This window comes from Pseudonaja textilis, chromosome 3 (assembly GCF_049901715.1).
Source record: "Pseudonaja textilis isolate UNSWEBS1 chromosome 3, rPseTex1.2, whole genome shotgun sequence".
NCBI classification, from domain to species: domain Eukaryota; kingdom Metazoa; phylum Chordata; class Lepidosauria; order Squamata; family Elapidae; genus Pseudonaja; species Pseudonaja textilis.
The window spans coordinates 13,592,034-13,608,065 of NC_141992.1; the positions used below are offsets into that span (position 1 = coordinate 13,592,034).

Here is a 16,032-nt window from a genome sequence, read left to right on the forward strand (position 1 = left end):
AGCTTATATGCCAGGTGATGAAATTCTTTTTGGAACTATATAAATTAAGATGGGAATTTATATCAAATATAGTTTACAATAGTTTCAACTTGTAAAATTATTCATAGCATTATAAATGCAACATCAAACCTTGCAGATGAAAAACATGCAGTACATATTTATGATTACTAGGTGGCAGTGATTGTTTGACTGATTATGTACTATTAAGTTGGCATTGACTCATCCAATCAAATAGATTTCTCCAAGACAATCGGTCTCTAACATGGTCCCTGAGGTCTTCCAACAGTATGCCCATTTTTGCTGTAGCTGAATCTTTCCACTTTGTTGCTGGACATCTTCTCATTCCTTCCAACTTTCAAAGCATTATAGACCTTTCAAGGGAGTTAGGTTTTGCACAAATGTGTCCAAAGTATGGTCATTGGAGCCCAATCATTTGAATTTTAAATGAGAACTTTAAACTGATTTGTTTGATCTATTTGTTTTCTTGGCTATTTGTGGTATCCTCGGGGTTTTTCTCCAGCCACAAATGTCACAAATGTCAATATTCTGCTTCTTCAATATCCTTAAGTGGTTAGTGGCTTTCGGTTAGTTAAGTAGCTTACCCAGTCAATATTGCTTAATTTCAAAAAGCTAAACAGATTAAGACTTACTGAACACTTAAATTGGAGAATAGTTTAATGAAAAGAAGGAATAGGGGTGACATAGCAGTGTTCCAATATCTCAGAGGTTGCCACAAAGAACAGGAGTCAGGCTATTCTCCAAAACTCTTGAGGGCAGGACAAGAACCAATGGGTAGAAACTAATCAACGAGAGAAGCAACCTAGAACTAAGGAGAAATTTCCTGACAGTTGGAACAATTAATCAATGACTTGCCTCCAGAAGTTGTGAATTCTCAACATTAGAAGTGTTTAAGAAGAGATTGGACAACCATTTGTCTGAAATGGTATAGGGTTTCCTGCCTGAGCAGGGGGTTAGACTAGAAGACCTCCAAGGTCCCTTCCAACTCTGTTATTGTGTTCTATTCTGACCCACCAGGAAAACTCAGGGCTGTGCAAATTCTTTTAAAGGTATGTTTTGCAGAAGTGTATATAATGCATCTCTTCCCAAGTCATTAAAGCAGATACATTTTTACTGATCTGAACAATTCCTAACATTATTCCAGCAAAGCAGGATGAAGGGAAAATAAATACAGGTAGTCCTTGACTTATGACCACTATTGAGCCCAAAATGTCTGTTACTAAGTGAGATGTGTGTTAAATGAGCCAGTTGCCAAGTGACTGAATTTTGATCACATGACCCTGGGGATGTTGCAACAGTCATAAGTGTGAAAAAATGGTCATAAGTCACTTTTTTCAGAGCCATTGCAACTTTGATCAGTAAATGAATTGTTGTTAGTCAAGGACTTACATGTATTCCCCCTCTGTTCACATTCCCTGTGCCTTTTTCATTCCTTTTTTTTTTTTGCTTTTTGTAAAGATGGTGCTCTGAAAACAGGATAGTTTTATTATAGCAGTCTATAATGTGATTTTGATAGTCACAAAATTTCAAAACTCACATACAGTTATACAGCTTAGGCATTCCTTGTTAAATTGTATTTTTAATAAATTCCCTGACACAATCTCTGCATGGTACAAATTTAAACAGAACAACTTTCTGCAGATTTGATAGCAAACTTTCTATTGATGTGCAGGCATATATTTATTTGATAAACTTGTTAAGATAGTATATAATTGCTGTAGAATTCAGACACCACCTTTTGTTATTGTATTAGTATGGATTTTTGCATCAAAACTGAAACAAGTCTTGATTTTCTTTATGTGCACTTTTTAAAAATTTCAGCAACTTGACAGGGAAGAAGTTAACAATGTTTCCACTTTGTTGAATACTCTTCAGAACCATGGCAGAAATATTAACATATTAGGTGAAGTTGGATTTCCAGCCATGATTGAATATGGTCTTATTCAAAAGATAAGTATATAATATTGGAAAATAATTCTAAGACTAATTACAATAGATAACAGGTCTGCATAGGTTTGTTATCTGCATTTGTTTGACTGCTTAATGGTTTAACATTATTGTTAATGTTATTCTGCAATTATTTTTTGTATAAATGAACATATAGCCATAGTAATTGTACAATTTTTATTTTCTTTTTGTACATGGTTAATTGGTTTGAAAAGGCCAAAGAGATTTTGAAAAAAAAAGACTGTGAATGTAATGAGGCATTTACTACTCTCTTTGAAGATTTCTTTGATGTCCTAATGGTAAATATATCCCATATATATTCTTTCACAAATTATGTGATAAATTTAATATTCACATTACTTTGAAAAGCTTTTTTCATATTTGGCTTTATTTTTCCTCATTGATATGCCTAGAATAAGATGGACTGAGATTAACAATTTAAAGTATGTATTTAATTTCAATTCTTACCATATGCAGATGATGATAGGAAACTTAGGAATTCATTTTACATTAATCTCAAAAAGAATAGGTCCCATTTATGTATATCCATTATTTATTATTTTTTGACAAACTTTCTGAAACAGTGTGGCATGTGCTACCCAGGACTAGAGTATAATAGTTATTTTCTGTGTGCAGAGCAATTTTAATATATTGTTTATTTTAATTGTAGGTAGTACATGATACCAACAGTGAAGGTATGTCTGAAAATCAATTATGACACAATGATTTTGTAATTTAAATGCACCTATTTTATCTTGAATTTTCATTTATATCAATGATCGTGAATGCCTCTGAAGTTAATTTAAATGCACCTATTTTATCTTGAATTTTCATTTATATCAATGATCGTGAATGCCTCTGAAGTTTAATTATATGATTCTGTAAATAATGCCTTATATTTTCATCTAGGTAAAATTCAAACACTTGAAAATTTCCTATTGCGAATAAGCGCTCTTTCTGCTGATAAGAGAATTAGTATTTATATTCAGCAGGAGGTAAGAATTCTTTTTAATATTATTTTTCTTGGCTTTTAAACTTTGAATTAGCTATCTTGCTATGTTTTAATTGCAATATTAATTTTCTGTGTTTCAGATATTTTAATAGGATATTAGATACATATATCTAGCACTCAAGCTTCACTTCTAAATGTTAGGAAAAGAGGAAATCTATTTTTCTAAAACCCTACTGCATTGATTTAAATTAACCATACAGATATATTCATTCAGTAATGTACTTTATTTACCTATTTGTTCCTTTCTATAATTTCTAGTATCTAAATATTCATCCTTCTGAACACCTGTGTACTATTTATAGTTAGTTCTTGACATACGACCAGTCACTTAACAATTATTTGAAGTTATGACAGACTTGAAAAAAGTTATTTGTGACACATCCTTGAAGTTATGATTGTTACATCACCTCAGCAATCCCATGATTGCATTTCAGGCACTTGGCAAGCAAGCTTGTATTTAGCACCAGTTAAAGTGATCCACAGTCACATGATCACAATCCAGCAAAAAAATTCCTCTTGGTTAAATTGGATATGGACTTATGATCCTATGAGTTGCTTAATGACCATAGTTATTCGCTTAACAACCATCATAAAAATTGTCATAAAATCAACTCTGGTCACATGATGACTGAACTTACGAACCCACGATTTACGACCAAAATTCCAGGCTCAGTTGTGGTTGTAAGTTAAAGACTAGCTGTACATAATTTGAAACTTTGTATTTGTATTTTATCACATATGGCTCAACACCATGAGTCATTTATAAAAGTAAGAAAAGTGGGATAAAAAGAAACAAAACAATGCTATTCCATTAGATACATCTATTTACTTGTCCAATAACTGGCTGCCCAACTGCAAAGTAGTTTAAGGTAATAAACAAAAAGTTTAATAAGCAGATCATAATAACAAGAAAGAAACAAAACGACAAAACCATCATACACAGGGAAGACAAAAATTATATTCCGCTGCAGTCACTTCACAGTATTACTCTGGGCAGGTGTCTGGAAGAGCCAACTTTTAAGGCCTTTTGAATGATAGCAGACTTGGGATCACATGGACCTCAAGAGAAATCCTGTCCCAGATGGCAGGCATGACAACAGAGATGGTACACCTATAATATGTCGTTGTTTTGTCAATTGAAACTCAGAGCACACTGACCTTTCGTGATCTTAAACAGTGTCCAGAAACAATGAAAAAAAGATGGCCTCCAAATATCTAGGTCCTGAGCAACAAAGAACTCTACAGATACTTTCAGCACCTTGAATTACACTTGGAAACCAACTGGCAGTCAGTGCAACTTGCAGATAAAGATGTCTCATACAGCTATACCAAATGTGCCCATAACTCTGTGAAGATCCTTCTAACCATTACTACAACCGCTTTGAGAAGAACTACAGGGCTGGGAGGACTTTCAAAACATAGGTTACATGTAGAGAAATGTAGTGCTATCCAGAAACTAAAGTTGGAGAGTCCCTGGAAAACCCTGCACTCTCCATTCCTCAGTCCTACTAGGATTGAGCCTCAGGCTGTTTCTTCCCATCCAGACCTCAACACTCAACCTCTTGACACTATGACAGAATCTTGACGGCATCACTTGGTAAAGCCAGAGGCCAAAGTGTACAACTGGGTGTTATCAGTACAGGTAGTCCTTGACTTACGATTACAATTGAGCCCAAAATTTCTGTTGCAAAGTGAGACATTTGTTAAGTGGGTTTTAGCCCCATTTTATGACTTTTCTTGTTACAGTTGTTAAATAAATCACTGCAGTTGATAAGTTGATAACCTGGTTGTTCAGAGAATCTGGCTTCCCCATTGACTTTGCTTATTGGAAGGTCGGTGATCACTTGACCTCGGGACCCTGTAACCATCATAAATATGAGTCAGTTGCCAAGCATCTGAATTTTGATCATGTGATCATGGGTCATAACTATGAAAACGGTCATGTCACATTTTTCAATGCCTTTGGAACTTTGAATGGTCACTAAATGAACTGTTGTAAGTCAATGACTACCTGTATATTGATTATACCTAACCTCAGACAGTTGGAGGTCGACACTGAGATTTGTAAATATTAAATAGAGGTAAGAATGTTGAGCCCTGAGAAACCCCGCAGAGCAAAACCTTAGGCTTGATACTACCTCCTGCTCAGTGGTGGGATTAAATTTTTTTTACTACCAGTTCTGTGGGTGTGGCAGGAGAAGGATACTGTAAAATCTCCAGTCAGAGGTGGTATTTGCTGGTTCTCCGAACTACTCAAAATTTCCACTACCAATTCTCCAGAACTAATCAGCACCTGCTGAATACCACCTCTGCTCCTGCTCAGCATTGATTCTGGTAACCATTGATTTTGATTCCACGGTTTATTTTTCAATACATTTGTTTAGATGGTAATTGTGATTGTGTTAAAAATTACTTCCCTTGTAAGGGAAGGTCTTCCCTTTGCTCCATTGATTGCTTTTATTGTGCTAGGAAATATAATTGCATGTAGCACAACTAACTCTTGAAAAGCACAGTAATTAAAACTAAAACCTCCTTCATTGCATTATGTAGGTATTTAAAGGTGTTTTGGGCATTACACTGAGTTTTTAAAATATGCTTAATATTCAATTACCTGTTTTTATTATCTTTAGGCAGTAAGAAAACTGAACACCATGCTTACTGCTATGCCTCGAGATATTAGAAAGAAAACAATTTCTACAAAGGAAATGCTACAAGTCATGTAATTAACTTTAATATAATGTTCACATTTAACTTTAATATATACCCTGGATCCCTTGTGGAAACCTAAAATCTTGTTAGGATGATGTTGAGATAATTTCACTTACGTTTAAGCAAAATTTGTTCAAAGTTAAACGTTTTTAAAGTTAATCTTAAATAGCTGATGTAAATATTATATTGTTCTGTTCATTATTAATAATGTCCTGTATTTTGAATTAGCCACAACTTATACACCGTTTAAATTGATTTATGGCTATCCCATTGCACTTTCCAAAATCGTCTTCTCATAGATGGAACAAAGATTGCATTTGGGGAGTCTTCTTCAAATTTTCATCTTGCTTCAGATGATACTTTAAAAATGGAATATTTGTATTATAATATTGTGCAAGACCACTGGTAGCTTTTGACTCTGTGAATAAGATAGACGGTTTATCAATTTAAATGTCTCCTTCAGGCAAAAGAGCTTGAATAGCTAGATGTTGTAAGAATATTTCTGTAATCCCTATAGATTAATTGACACAATCCAATAATAGACAGGAATTCCTTTCCTGAAGAAATAGAACTTATAAACATTTTTAATGATCTGTCCCCTATGGAACAAAATCATACGATAAGCTAAATTGTCCTGGTTAAGAGAAAGGTTGATTAATAAATGCATGCAGTTTATCTATAACTTCAATCCTCCTAACCTTAAAAGCTCTGAAAAGGAGAGATCGGTCCATGTGAAGAAGCAAATATAAAAGAAGGGAGATGTAGAGAGATAAATCCAATAATCAATAAAATATATAAACTACTGAAAATAATAATTATTAAATCATATCCATAGCTATTATCAAACATTTCTATTTCTTCCTTTTTTTATAAAATAAAAAGTTAAGGACAAATCATTATTAACAAAAACTATACGTGCAAATAAGTTTGGATACATGCTTTTTAAGAAATAATTCTTAAACACGTAACAATGCTTCATGCCTAGATTGTTCTTAGTTCTGGGCATCATCTGGAAATTTAGATTGAAAATACTAAACCCTCTGAGAACTGGTTGGTGTTCAATCTGATGACATTCAAGAAGTTAAAGATCAGACTGCACTTCCAGGCTTTGGGCAGGGTAATGGTTGAGTCCCTATTGGGTGGAGTTGTGGGGTTTATATGTTTTCTTCAAACTGCTTCTGGTCTGTTATTTGTCTTTTGACTTTATTTTACTTTCAGTTGTAAGTTGTCCAGAGTCAATGGGTTAATTGCATTAAGCAGACATAATTTTATAATATATGTCATGTTTAAAAATCCAGTCAAACTGAATCATGGTATTTATTTGACAGGAATGATATGGGGAAAAGAATTTTGGATGCTGGGGGTAAGCACAGATTATGATTTCAACATATGTATTAATGTTATTCAGAGCTGTTTAAATCTAAGTTTTATTTTACAGGTTTTCTATAGCTTCCATGCCATACATAAATCAGTCTTTTCATAGGGCCAGTAGAGACATTATTTCGTTCATTATATTCTACCCAATCATTAATACATCAGCGTGAGCTGTGGTGCAGTGGTTAGAATAAAGTTCTGTAGGCTACTTCTGCTGACTGCTGGCTGCCTGTAATTTGGCAGTTCGAATCTCACCAGGCTCAAGGTTGACTCAGCCTTCCATCCTTCCGAGGTTGGTAAAATGAGGACCCAGATTGTTGGGGGGCAATAGACTGACTTTGTAAACTGCTTAGAAAGGGCTGTTGAAAGAAATTGTGTTTTAAGCTAGTGATTGTGTTTGGAATTTTAAGAGCAGATGGCGGACCATTTCATAAAATAGCTTTTCTAAGGATATTTTCAAATAAGGAACTGAAGAATAGCCAGTCACCATTTTTATGTAGCTCCTGAAGGAGCCTTGAAAATGCAAATGGTACTGGCCTATAAGCTAGCTTCCCATTTTGTTAGATGCAAAAGAATGTTTAAAAAATTCAAATAGAATGGTAGAGATTCTTATGGGTGCTAAGAAACGTGTCCACAAATATATTCATTCCTATGAATACTACATTGAGTAGTTTAGATATATGCAACGAATTATATGTATTGTTTGTGAATGTGTGTATGTGGTTAATTTTCAGGCAGTAATATTTAATTACTATCAAAACGTTTTATGGTAATGCTCCTGCCATATATATTATAGACTATGATCTCCAAGTTGCCATTACTGAAGCATTATGCAGAATGACGTCAGAAAAACAAAGAAGAGAGCTGGCAATCCAGTGGTTTCCAATGGATTTTGTCAGCAGTGCATTTAAACAAATTAAAGATTCTGAGTTTGAAACAGTAAGTCAAATTCAAATACTGGTTCTTTCAAAATAGGAAAATTGTCAAAGGGCTTATACTATTTTTCTCTTTAAACAGGACTGCAGGAAGTTCCTTAACAAAGTTAATGCCATGCTTGGAGACAAAGACAGTATAATGACAGAATATAATGAAGAATATAATGAAAGAAGGTATGCATAACATTAACCAAATACAGATTTCTAATGACAGAATATACACCCTAAATAGACATGGCTTTTCGTAAGTTAAAAAAATGAGTCATTCTTTGGCATTTTTATTCATGTTTGCCAACATCAGCAATCCAGATGTAGCATTAACTGTTAATGAAACTTAATTAGTACATCCAGTTAAATTTTATCTCATTAGTATTTTGAGGGTCTGTCGTATTGTATGGCAAAGGCTAGGATAAAACCAATTACATAATAAGTAGTATTCCAGATATCTTATGGAGGGAAAATCTTGGGTGATTTTATCAGCAGTATATGTTTTAACTTTTTTCCCCAAAGAAAAGGTTGAATGGAAATGGGAGCTCTGTTTTTCTGAGTAGAGATGAAGAATGAAGTGATTAAATTACTTTTATTATGAAAATACTGTACTGTTTTACAGGGTATTTACCTATCCTTGTTTATCAGCTGCCCTTGGTAAACATGAGGTTAGTTCTTTTCTTTTGGCTATATTTCACAATATATTATATGAAACTTGTGATGCTTTATTTGAATTCAGGAATTTTGCATCTGACTGGTAATAATTCAAAGAGTTTTGATTTAGAAATGGGAACAGAATGTTGTTAAACTAATATTAGAACTTAGTCATTTGAATGCAGACATCAGCACAACATAGAGGGCCTGTTCAGACATAACCTATTTTAGGATAGAGATTAGCTACTTAGCTAAACTGAGAGTGGCAATTAACTTCATATCCTTTCTCACCTCCTTTTAAGTCCTGGCCTTTGTGCCTTTGCTTTATGCTTTATGTTCTGGCCTTATGCTTTAACTTGAGTTTGAAACCAATGTTAAATCACAGCTCCTATTTTCAAACATAAAACTGAAGTTTAAATACTAAAATAAAGCACTGAAGCTGTTCTACAAGAAGAGTGAATACACTATGATCAACTTACCCATGGCATGATAACCCATAATTATTACAATGAGAACGTTACAAAATGTTATAAAAGATTTATAATGGTTCTTTTTTAAAAATCTGATTCTATTATAGCTACAGATGCCAGCAGATGAAAACCTTGAAGAATGTTGGATTGACTTTAACGTTGGTAGTAAAAGTATATCCTTTTATGTTGCTGCAGATGATGAAGTAGGTTAAGTTTTCTTTATTGAATCCAACTTTTTTAGATTGTAGCAACCTTTTTAGTTATCAGAATAATTTATTGTGAAAATCAAATGTTAAAATAGCTCACTCCTTCCTTCTTTCCTTCCTTCCTTCCTTCCTTCCTTCCTTCCTTCCTTCCTTCCTTCCTTCCTTCCTTCCTTCCTTCCTTCCTTCCTTCCTTCCTTCCTTCTATGCTACAACTTGCTAGTTAAGTTTTAATATGATCATATTTAAAACATAAAAAAGAATCCATGGTTTTTAAAGTATACATAGTAAAGAATATCAACCTATTTCTCAGTGGGTTTTCTTTGGAGATGCATGCTTTCTTTCAAATTAAATAATTATTAAGTTTATAATACATTATACATATATGCTCCCTCTCTTCCTGATGAAGATCAGTCCCTTTCCATTGCTGTTGCTTAGGCATTCCATTATACAGCAATCATCTTACCAGCATGACATCTATGATCTAAGTTTTATTATTGATGATTCCTTGATGGGTGATCCAGTGGGTTTTTCATGTATATGATGAACCTGTTCTATTTTGTTCAAGTCATGGTAACCACTGACAGCATATTTAGGATTTGATTTTCAGGGTTGAGCAGAACGAACTAAAATGACTGATCTAATACTTAGCACAGCGTCATGAGGAGATAATTGGCTGCTAAGACTGAATATTTAAGCAGCTTTCCCAATTTGTAAGGTTGGAATGGAAATTAGAATAAATTTTTCAAGCAAATACATTCTAATGGTTTTTTGATACCTCTGGAAGTGTTTTCTGCTTAGTTTGGCTGGTGTTATTAAAGTCCTCCTAAAGAGTCCATATTGCTGACAATGGGATCTAGATAGTCTCCAAAAGAGTTCTTTTTCCCTGATCAGTGGTGGGATTCAAAATTTTCTACTACCAGTTCTGTGGGCATGGCTTGGTGGGCATGGCATGGGAAGGATGCTATAAAATCTCCAGTCAGAGGTGGTATTTGCCGGTTTTCCGAACTAGTCAAAATTTCAACTACCGGTTCTCCACAACTAGTCAGAACCTGCTGAATACCACCTCTGTCCCTGATGTTAAGTACCACATATCAAATTTGGAAAAAAAAATTCATTCTATTGGCATGCCAGAGCACTTACTAGTGACTATTTAATTTGATCTCACATACTGACATGTCATTGTGATTAATCTACTTAGCTGTTTAATTCCATCTTAATACTGCTTATAACATGAAAAAGCCTTTGATTCACAGGCAAAACATTATTTTTTTTCAAAACCAACTGTCTGCTCATCTAAGATCCATATTATCTGGGAATAAAAAAGAGGGATGAAGAACAGTTTTATAACTGTTGTTATTTTAATCTGTAACATTGTGTATACATAAAAAATATATCCTATGTTTAGCTAAACTTTCCTTTGGGAAAGTTATTATCAAATCCACATTCTTGTTTTGATCTTCTGGGAAAGAAAACCTGTACCAGAGACAAAAGTTAATATCATTAACACAAACTATTGACAAACAGTTGGCCTCCTGAAGAACTATATTTTAGAAATACTACACTAAATCTTCAGCTGTAATCTATAACAGTAAACAATACTTTTTTCATAAATTCAACTTCTAGGGTCAACAGTGGGAAACTGTGTGTATACCAGAAGAAGATGTTAGGACCTACATAATTGAAGGTATTTTTTGATTTTAATGTATTTCTTATTTTCAGAATGTTAAGGATAAGCATGATATTCAAAATTGCTATTTCTATTTCAGAAAAAAAACTTTTATTATTTTATTGATATCTTTTTAATGTTTGCAAAGCAAATATGTTATTTCCAAATAAACAATTAAAGAATATGATTTATTTCTGTGTAGAAAAAGAAAAAGAGAAATTGTTAATGGTACATCTAAACAACCCAATGTCAGTTGGTGCCCAGGAAGGGGAGAAAATAATCTTGCATTTCGATTCTGCATTGGAAATTATGGATGCAGTAAGAAAAGTTTATGAAGCATCAAAATGTCAGGTAATATGTTTTTCTCTTGTGGAATAAAAATGATTAAGAACTGTTTATATTTTTAGTTGGTTGTACTTATCTCTATCTACACAGTTGAAGATAGCATAATTTCAGCAGTTATTGCCTGAATAACAGCCATAAAATAAGGAAAGAATGAGATATACATTTGTTCACATTTTTAAAACCAATAAATCATATAATATTCCTGCGCTTTGAATTACCATATCAAATAATAAGTCATCAATACTTTTCATCTAGAGAGCCAGTTTAGTGTTATGCTTAAGACATCAGACTAAAAACTGGGGAGATTGTGAGTTTTAGTCCTGCCTTAGGCACAAGGCCAGCTAGGTGATCTAAGATTTCAGATCTAAGATTTCAGAATCTTTAAGATCTAAAAATTCTGAAATCTTCTTTAAAAAAATTGCAGGGATTTGTCCAGGTAGTTGACAGGAGTCAACGCTGACTTAAAGGTGTGCATGTATGTGTACATGCACGCACACTCTTCACATCTAGTTGTTTAAAAAACAACTTTCAAGTAAGGTTAAAATGAAAGAATTGAAAAAATATTTTGTAAATGTTTGCAATATGGAGGATTTGTTTCCCAAGTGAAAGAGAAAGCAACAAAACCAATTGAATCACATTTTTATCATAATATGTCATGTTATGACATAAACTAGAAGAAATATGAACTTTTTATGTAATGCCTTTTTTGCCTATATATATTGCTTCAGGGGTTTACAAGGAAGAATACTGTGTCAGTTGCAAAAACAACGGTACATGTAGTTTTTGATGAAAGTGGATCACAGGTAAATATTTAAGTTACAATGATAAATATTGAATACGTGTGTTTAATCTGGGCTATACATATGGAATGCAAATTTTGAAGCTACAGATGGTATACAGTAGATTTTATTATTTTTTGTCAATGTGCCTTTCATAAAAACCTCCCATTAATTTAGAAAATTAATCCTACCCCTATTCAGCAAACAATTGGATCCCAATATGTAAGATTTCTCTGTTAGAACAGTGAAGTTAATTTTTAAAAATTGGAAATTACAGGCTGATTATTCTGAACCATAATACTTCTACGCATTATTATACTAATGTCATATGAAATTAATGGGGAATTTTAGAATAAAAGGAGAAAGGTATCAGGCAAGCTGATGGGAGATTTATGTAGCCCACTTGCCACCCTTCCGCTCTCTTTGCTGCCATCCACTGGTCAGTAAGTCAAACAGTTGACCAGTCATCCAATAGTTTTTTGATCTAAAAAAAAAATCAGACAATTACCAGTATCGTAGGGGGGAAATGTATTGCATGGGATAACCAGAGTAAGGGAATCACTAGCTAGTATCCTTAAAATTTTACGGATCAGGGCTAGGGTTTCAAAAGATCTAGAAAAGCCCAATTACTTTATAATATAAATGTCTTCATTGATGGCTGGAGTTTATAATCTTATTTGAAAGCATAGTAATAATGGATTTTTTAAAAAAAATATTTGAAATGACTAGGTTCTTGTACCAGAAAGTCAGATATCACCTATGAAAGAGAAAGAATGTAAATTACAGGAAGAAAAAAATAGTTTCTCCTCTCAACATCAATATCCTCAGGCAGAGATAAATCTAAGTAAAAAAACAACTGAGATGGACTTCCAAACAGGACAAACCAAGGTAGTTTAAGCTTTTAAATAGAAAAGAAATCTTGTTTTGTGATATTTGATTAAATGTATGAATGCTAGGTTAAATGATACTTCTCATTTTATTTCAAGACCACCCCTGGTAAAAGGAAAATGTCTGAGGCATCAATGATTGTGTCATCCACTTCCAGGTTTTCTGTGCAGAGTCCATTTCCTATAATTAATACTTGTAAGTTAAATGACATATTGCATTGTGCCTTAATTCCGTATGTTTGTTAATGTATTTCATTAGTTTTAGAAAGTGTTGGTCTATCATCATGGGTCAATAGCTATCATTAGCCTCTAGAAATGATGTTAGTGAGTTTGTGGGTTGGTCAAGTTGTCCTCATAAAATCATTTCAAATTTTGCAAAAAATATTTTACTCTATGATTCCCTGTACATAGAGCTATTAACATTAGTATCATAAGTAGTATCAATTAAGGCCTAGTGAGTTGATAGATTATGTTCCCAATATACAGAGGGAACCAAATAGCCTGGAAACACTTACCTGATAAGCTGAGATGAATCATTTTAATGTCTTCTTTCTCCAGCCCTAGATTTGACAAAATTTTTATATGTAACAGGAGACTAGTTTGTGGTGGATAAAGAAATATTGAGTCTTCCATAATCACTAAAAGGGAATATTTCCTCCTGTGTGCTATGGAAACAGAATTTTGGATAAGCACTAGAAGTTCTGAAAACTTCCCAACCATTTGAATATGAGTTCATGTATTGCCTTAAAGGGATAAAGGGAGCTGGCAGGGGAGCTTCTAAATGTCACACAGCCATCAAGAGACAAAAGAACATCACAGTTTAGAAAACTCAATAAGCAGCATTTCTGGAAATCAAGTTCTGTGGAAACAGTTTTACTCTGGGTTTTTCTTATGATAATGCCCAATTTACTAGCAATGATAGATTCTGGAGAAGAACAACGCCCTATGTTTTAATGCAAATGTCAAGAGTGCATTTTGTTTACATCCAGACTGTTCTATAACCTTCCTCTGCTGGTTGCAGTAGCTTAACCCACCTTAACTTCCACTGACATGTAGCATTTAGTTTATCAGAATCTTGTATGGGTTCTCAAGAGGCAGGATCTCAGGGTGATGAATATTGGTTAATCCACTATAAATCTGAAGGACACCTTGAACAATTCTTTTCTATGAAACAGCGAATTCATTTACTGTAATTTTCGTGGAAATGGCACAAAGCAGTACAAATTGCATTAAAAGAAATGAACTATGGGTTCCTTCCCAGCAACTCCACGAAAAGGGAAGATTAAAACCCCACTTCAGATGATGAGTTTAGTGGAAAGAAATGAAGATTTCTCAGTACCTGAGACAAGAGCTATGAAGACTGGCCGAGAAGACAATTGTGCACCTCTATTTTCTGCAACCAAGGCTCTTAATAGAAATAATTCTGTTGAGAAGGTAACTGCTTTAGATTTGTACAACAAATTTAATTCTGAAAACTACATGGATATTTTCTAACTTCCAAAGTTTGCTTAAAAGCTACACATTCCCCCAAATAGTAAGGTTTTTTTTTTTAAATTAAGAGTTAATGAAGTATACAAGGCAGTTGAAAAATTCTGTATTTGAAGCACAATGTTTTTGATAATAACAACCCAATTTAGTAAAGTGGATCTCAGGAAAAAAATAATCATTAAAAAAGAGAAGAAGTGAAAGAAACAAAAGTGAAGTAGAATAATTGCAAGAAGAGAAAGAACAAGTTTTATATGGGAAAAAATTAGAGGACAGCTTAATCTTCCAACAGATTGCTTGGAAAGTATACATAAAAGGATATCAAAGTTGCTTGGAAAAATAGTTTTATAACAGATTGCCATAGATATGTGGGAATATTATTAGAAAAAAATAAATTTACTTTTAATCAGGGATATTTTTTGTATCCTGCTTATAAATAAATATGCATCTTAATAATGTTTATGATTTATTATGTATACATATAGCAAGCTCCAGCTGAGAAAATGAAAAATATAATCTACAGTGAAGAAGATCTAGATATTAATGGAAAGCAAAGTTTAGGTAAATTGTTCAACATATTTCAATAGACATCCTTTAAAATAGTTTTCATGTTCTAGAAAATCTTAGGATTGCATTTCATGTCTAATTTAATATATATGTTTCACATAGATGAGTTAAGTGATATTGTTCCTGATTCCCAACCACCAATATACAAAAGTGACAAATCATTGTAAGTACTACAAATAATTATAAATAAGAAATATATACGCTAATATGCCTAATTTGAACAACACATTCTGCTCTAATTTCATGTTGGTAGAGATTTTCCGTATATATACTTCAGGAATACAATTGATTTCCCAACAAGTATTTACATGGACATTAGAAAGGAGTGGTTTTCAGCTTTGTAGTTGTTCTTGTATAGCACTAGAAAATAGTATATACCAACTTTTTATCATTACTTCTTTATTTCTTGTTTTAGAGACAGTAAATTAATATACTGCTCAAAAAAATAAAGGGAACACTTAAACAACACAATGTAACTCCAAGTCAGTCACACTTCTGTGAAATCAAACTGTCCATTTAGGTAGAAACACTGATTGACAAATCAATTTCACATGCTACTGTGCAAATGGAATAGACAACAGGTGGAAAGTATAGGCAGTTAGCAAGACATCCCCAATAAAGGAGTGCTTCTCCAGGTGGTGACCACAGACCACTTCTCAGTTCCTATGCTTTCTGGCTGATGGTTTGGTCACTTTTGAATGCTGGCAGTGCTTTTACTCTAGTGGTAGCATGAGACGGAGTCTACAACCCACACAAGTGGCTCAGGTAGTGCAGCTCATCCAGGATGGCACATCATTGTGAGCTGTGGCAAGAAGGTTTGCTGTGTCTCAGCGTAGTATCCAGAGCAGGAGATAGGCCAGTACATCAGGAGATGAGGAGAAGGCCATAGGAGGGCAACAACCCAGCATCAGGACCGCTACCTCCGCCTTTGTGCAAGGAGGGACAGGAGGAGCACTGCTAGAGCTCTGCAAAATGATCTCCAGCGGGCCA

The 16,032-nt window shown here is 33.7% G+C and overlaps 1 protein-coding gene across 1 annotated transcript in view; it reads left to right on the top strand.

Annotated features, from left to right (window-relative positions):
- Nucleotides 1–2,159: 2,159 nt before the first annotated feature.
- The window catches only part of SYCP2 (synaptonemal complex protein 2), a 44,121-nt gene continuing 30,248 nt past the window's right edge, over nt 2,160–16,032 (top strand). Inside the window, exons 1-16 of the mRNA XM_087928751.1 lie at nt 2,160–2,264; nt 2,636–2,660; nt 2,875–2,960; nt 5,608–5,696; nt 7,015–7,049; nt 7,857–7,999; nt 8,078–8,169; nt 8,606–8,651; nt 9,215–9,310; nt 10,937–10,997; nt 11,182–11,330; nt 12,053–12,127; nt 13,090–13,186; nt 14,252–14,424; nt 14,961–15,036; nt 15,145–15,205. Coding sequence (XP_087784877.1) covers nt 2,160–2,264; nt 2,636–2,660; nt 2,875–2,960; nt 5,608–5,696; nt 7,015–7,049; nt 7,857–7,999; nt 8,078–8,169; nt 8,606–8,651; nt 9,215–9,310; nt 10,937–10,997; nt 11,182–11,330; nt 12,053–12,127; nt 13,090–13,186; nt 14,252–14,424; nt 14,961–15,036; nt 15,145–15,205 — 1,409 coding nt within the window. The remainder of the gene's footprint in view (nt 2,265–2,635; nt 2,661–2,874; nt 2,961–5,607; nt 5,697–7,014; nt 7,050–7,856; nt 8,000–8,077; nt 8,170–8,605; nt 8,652–9,214; nt 9,311–10,936; nt 10,998–11,181; nt 11,331–12,052; nt 12,128–13,089; nt 13,187–14,251; nt 14,425–14,960; nt 15,037–15,144; nt 15,206–16,032) is intronic.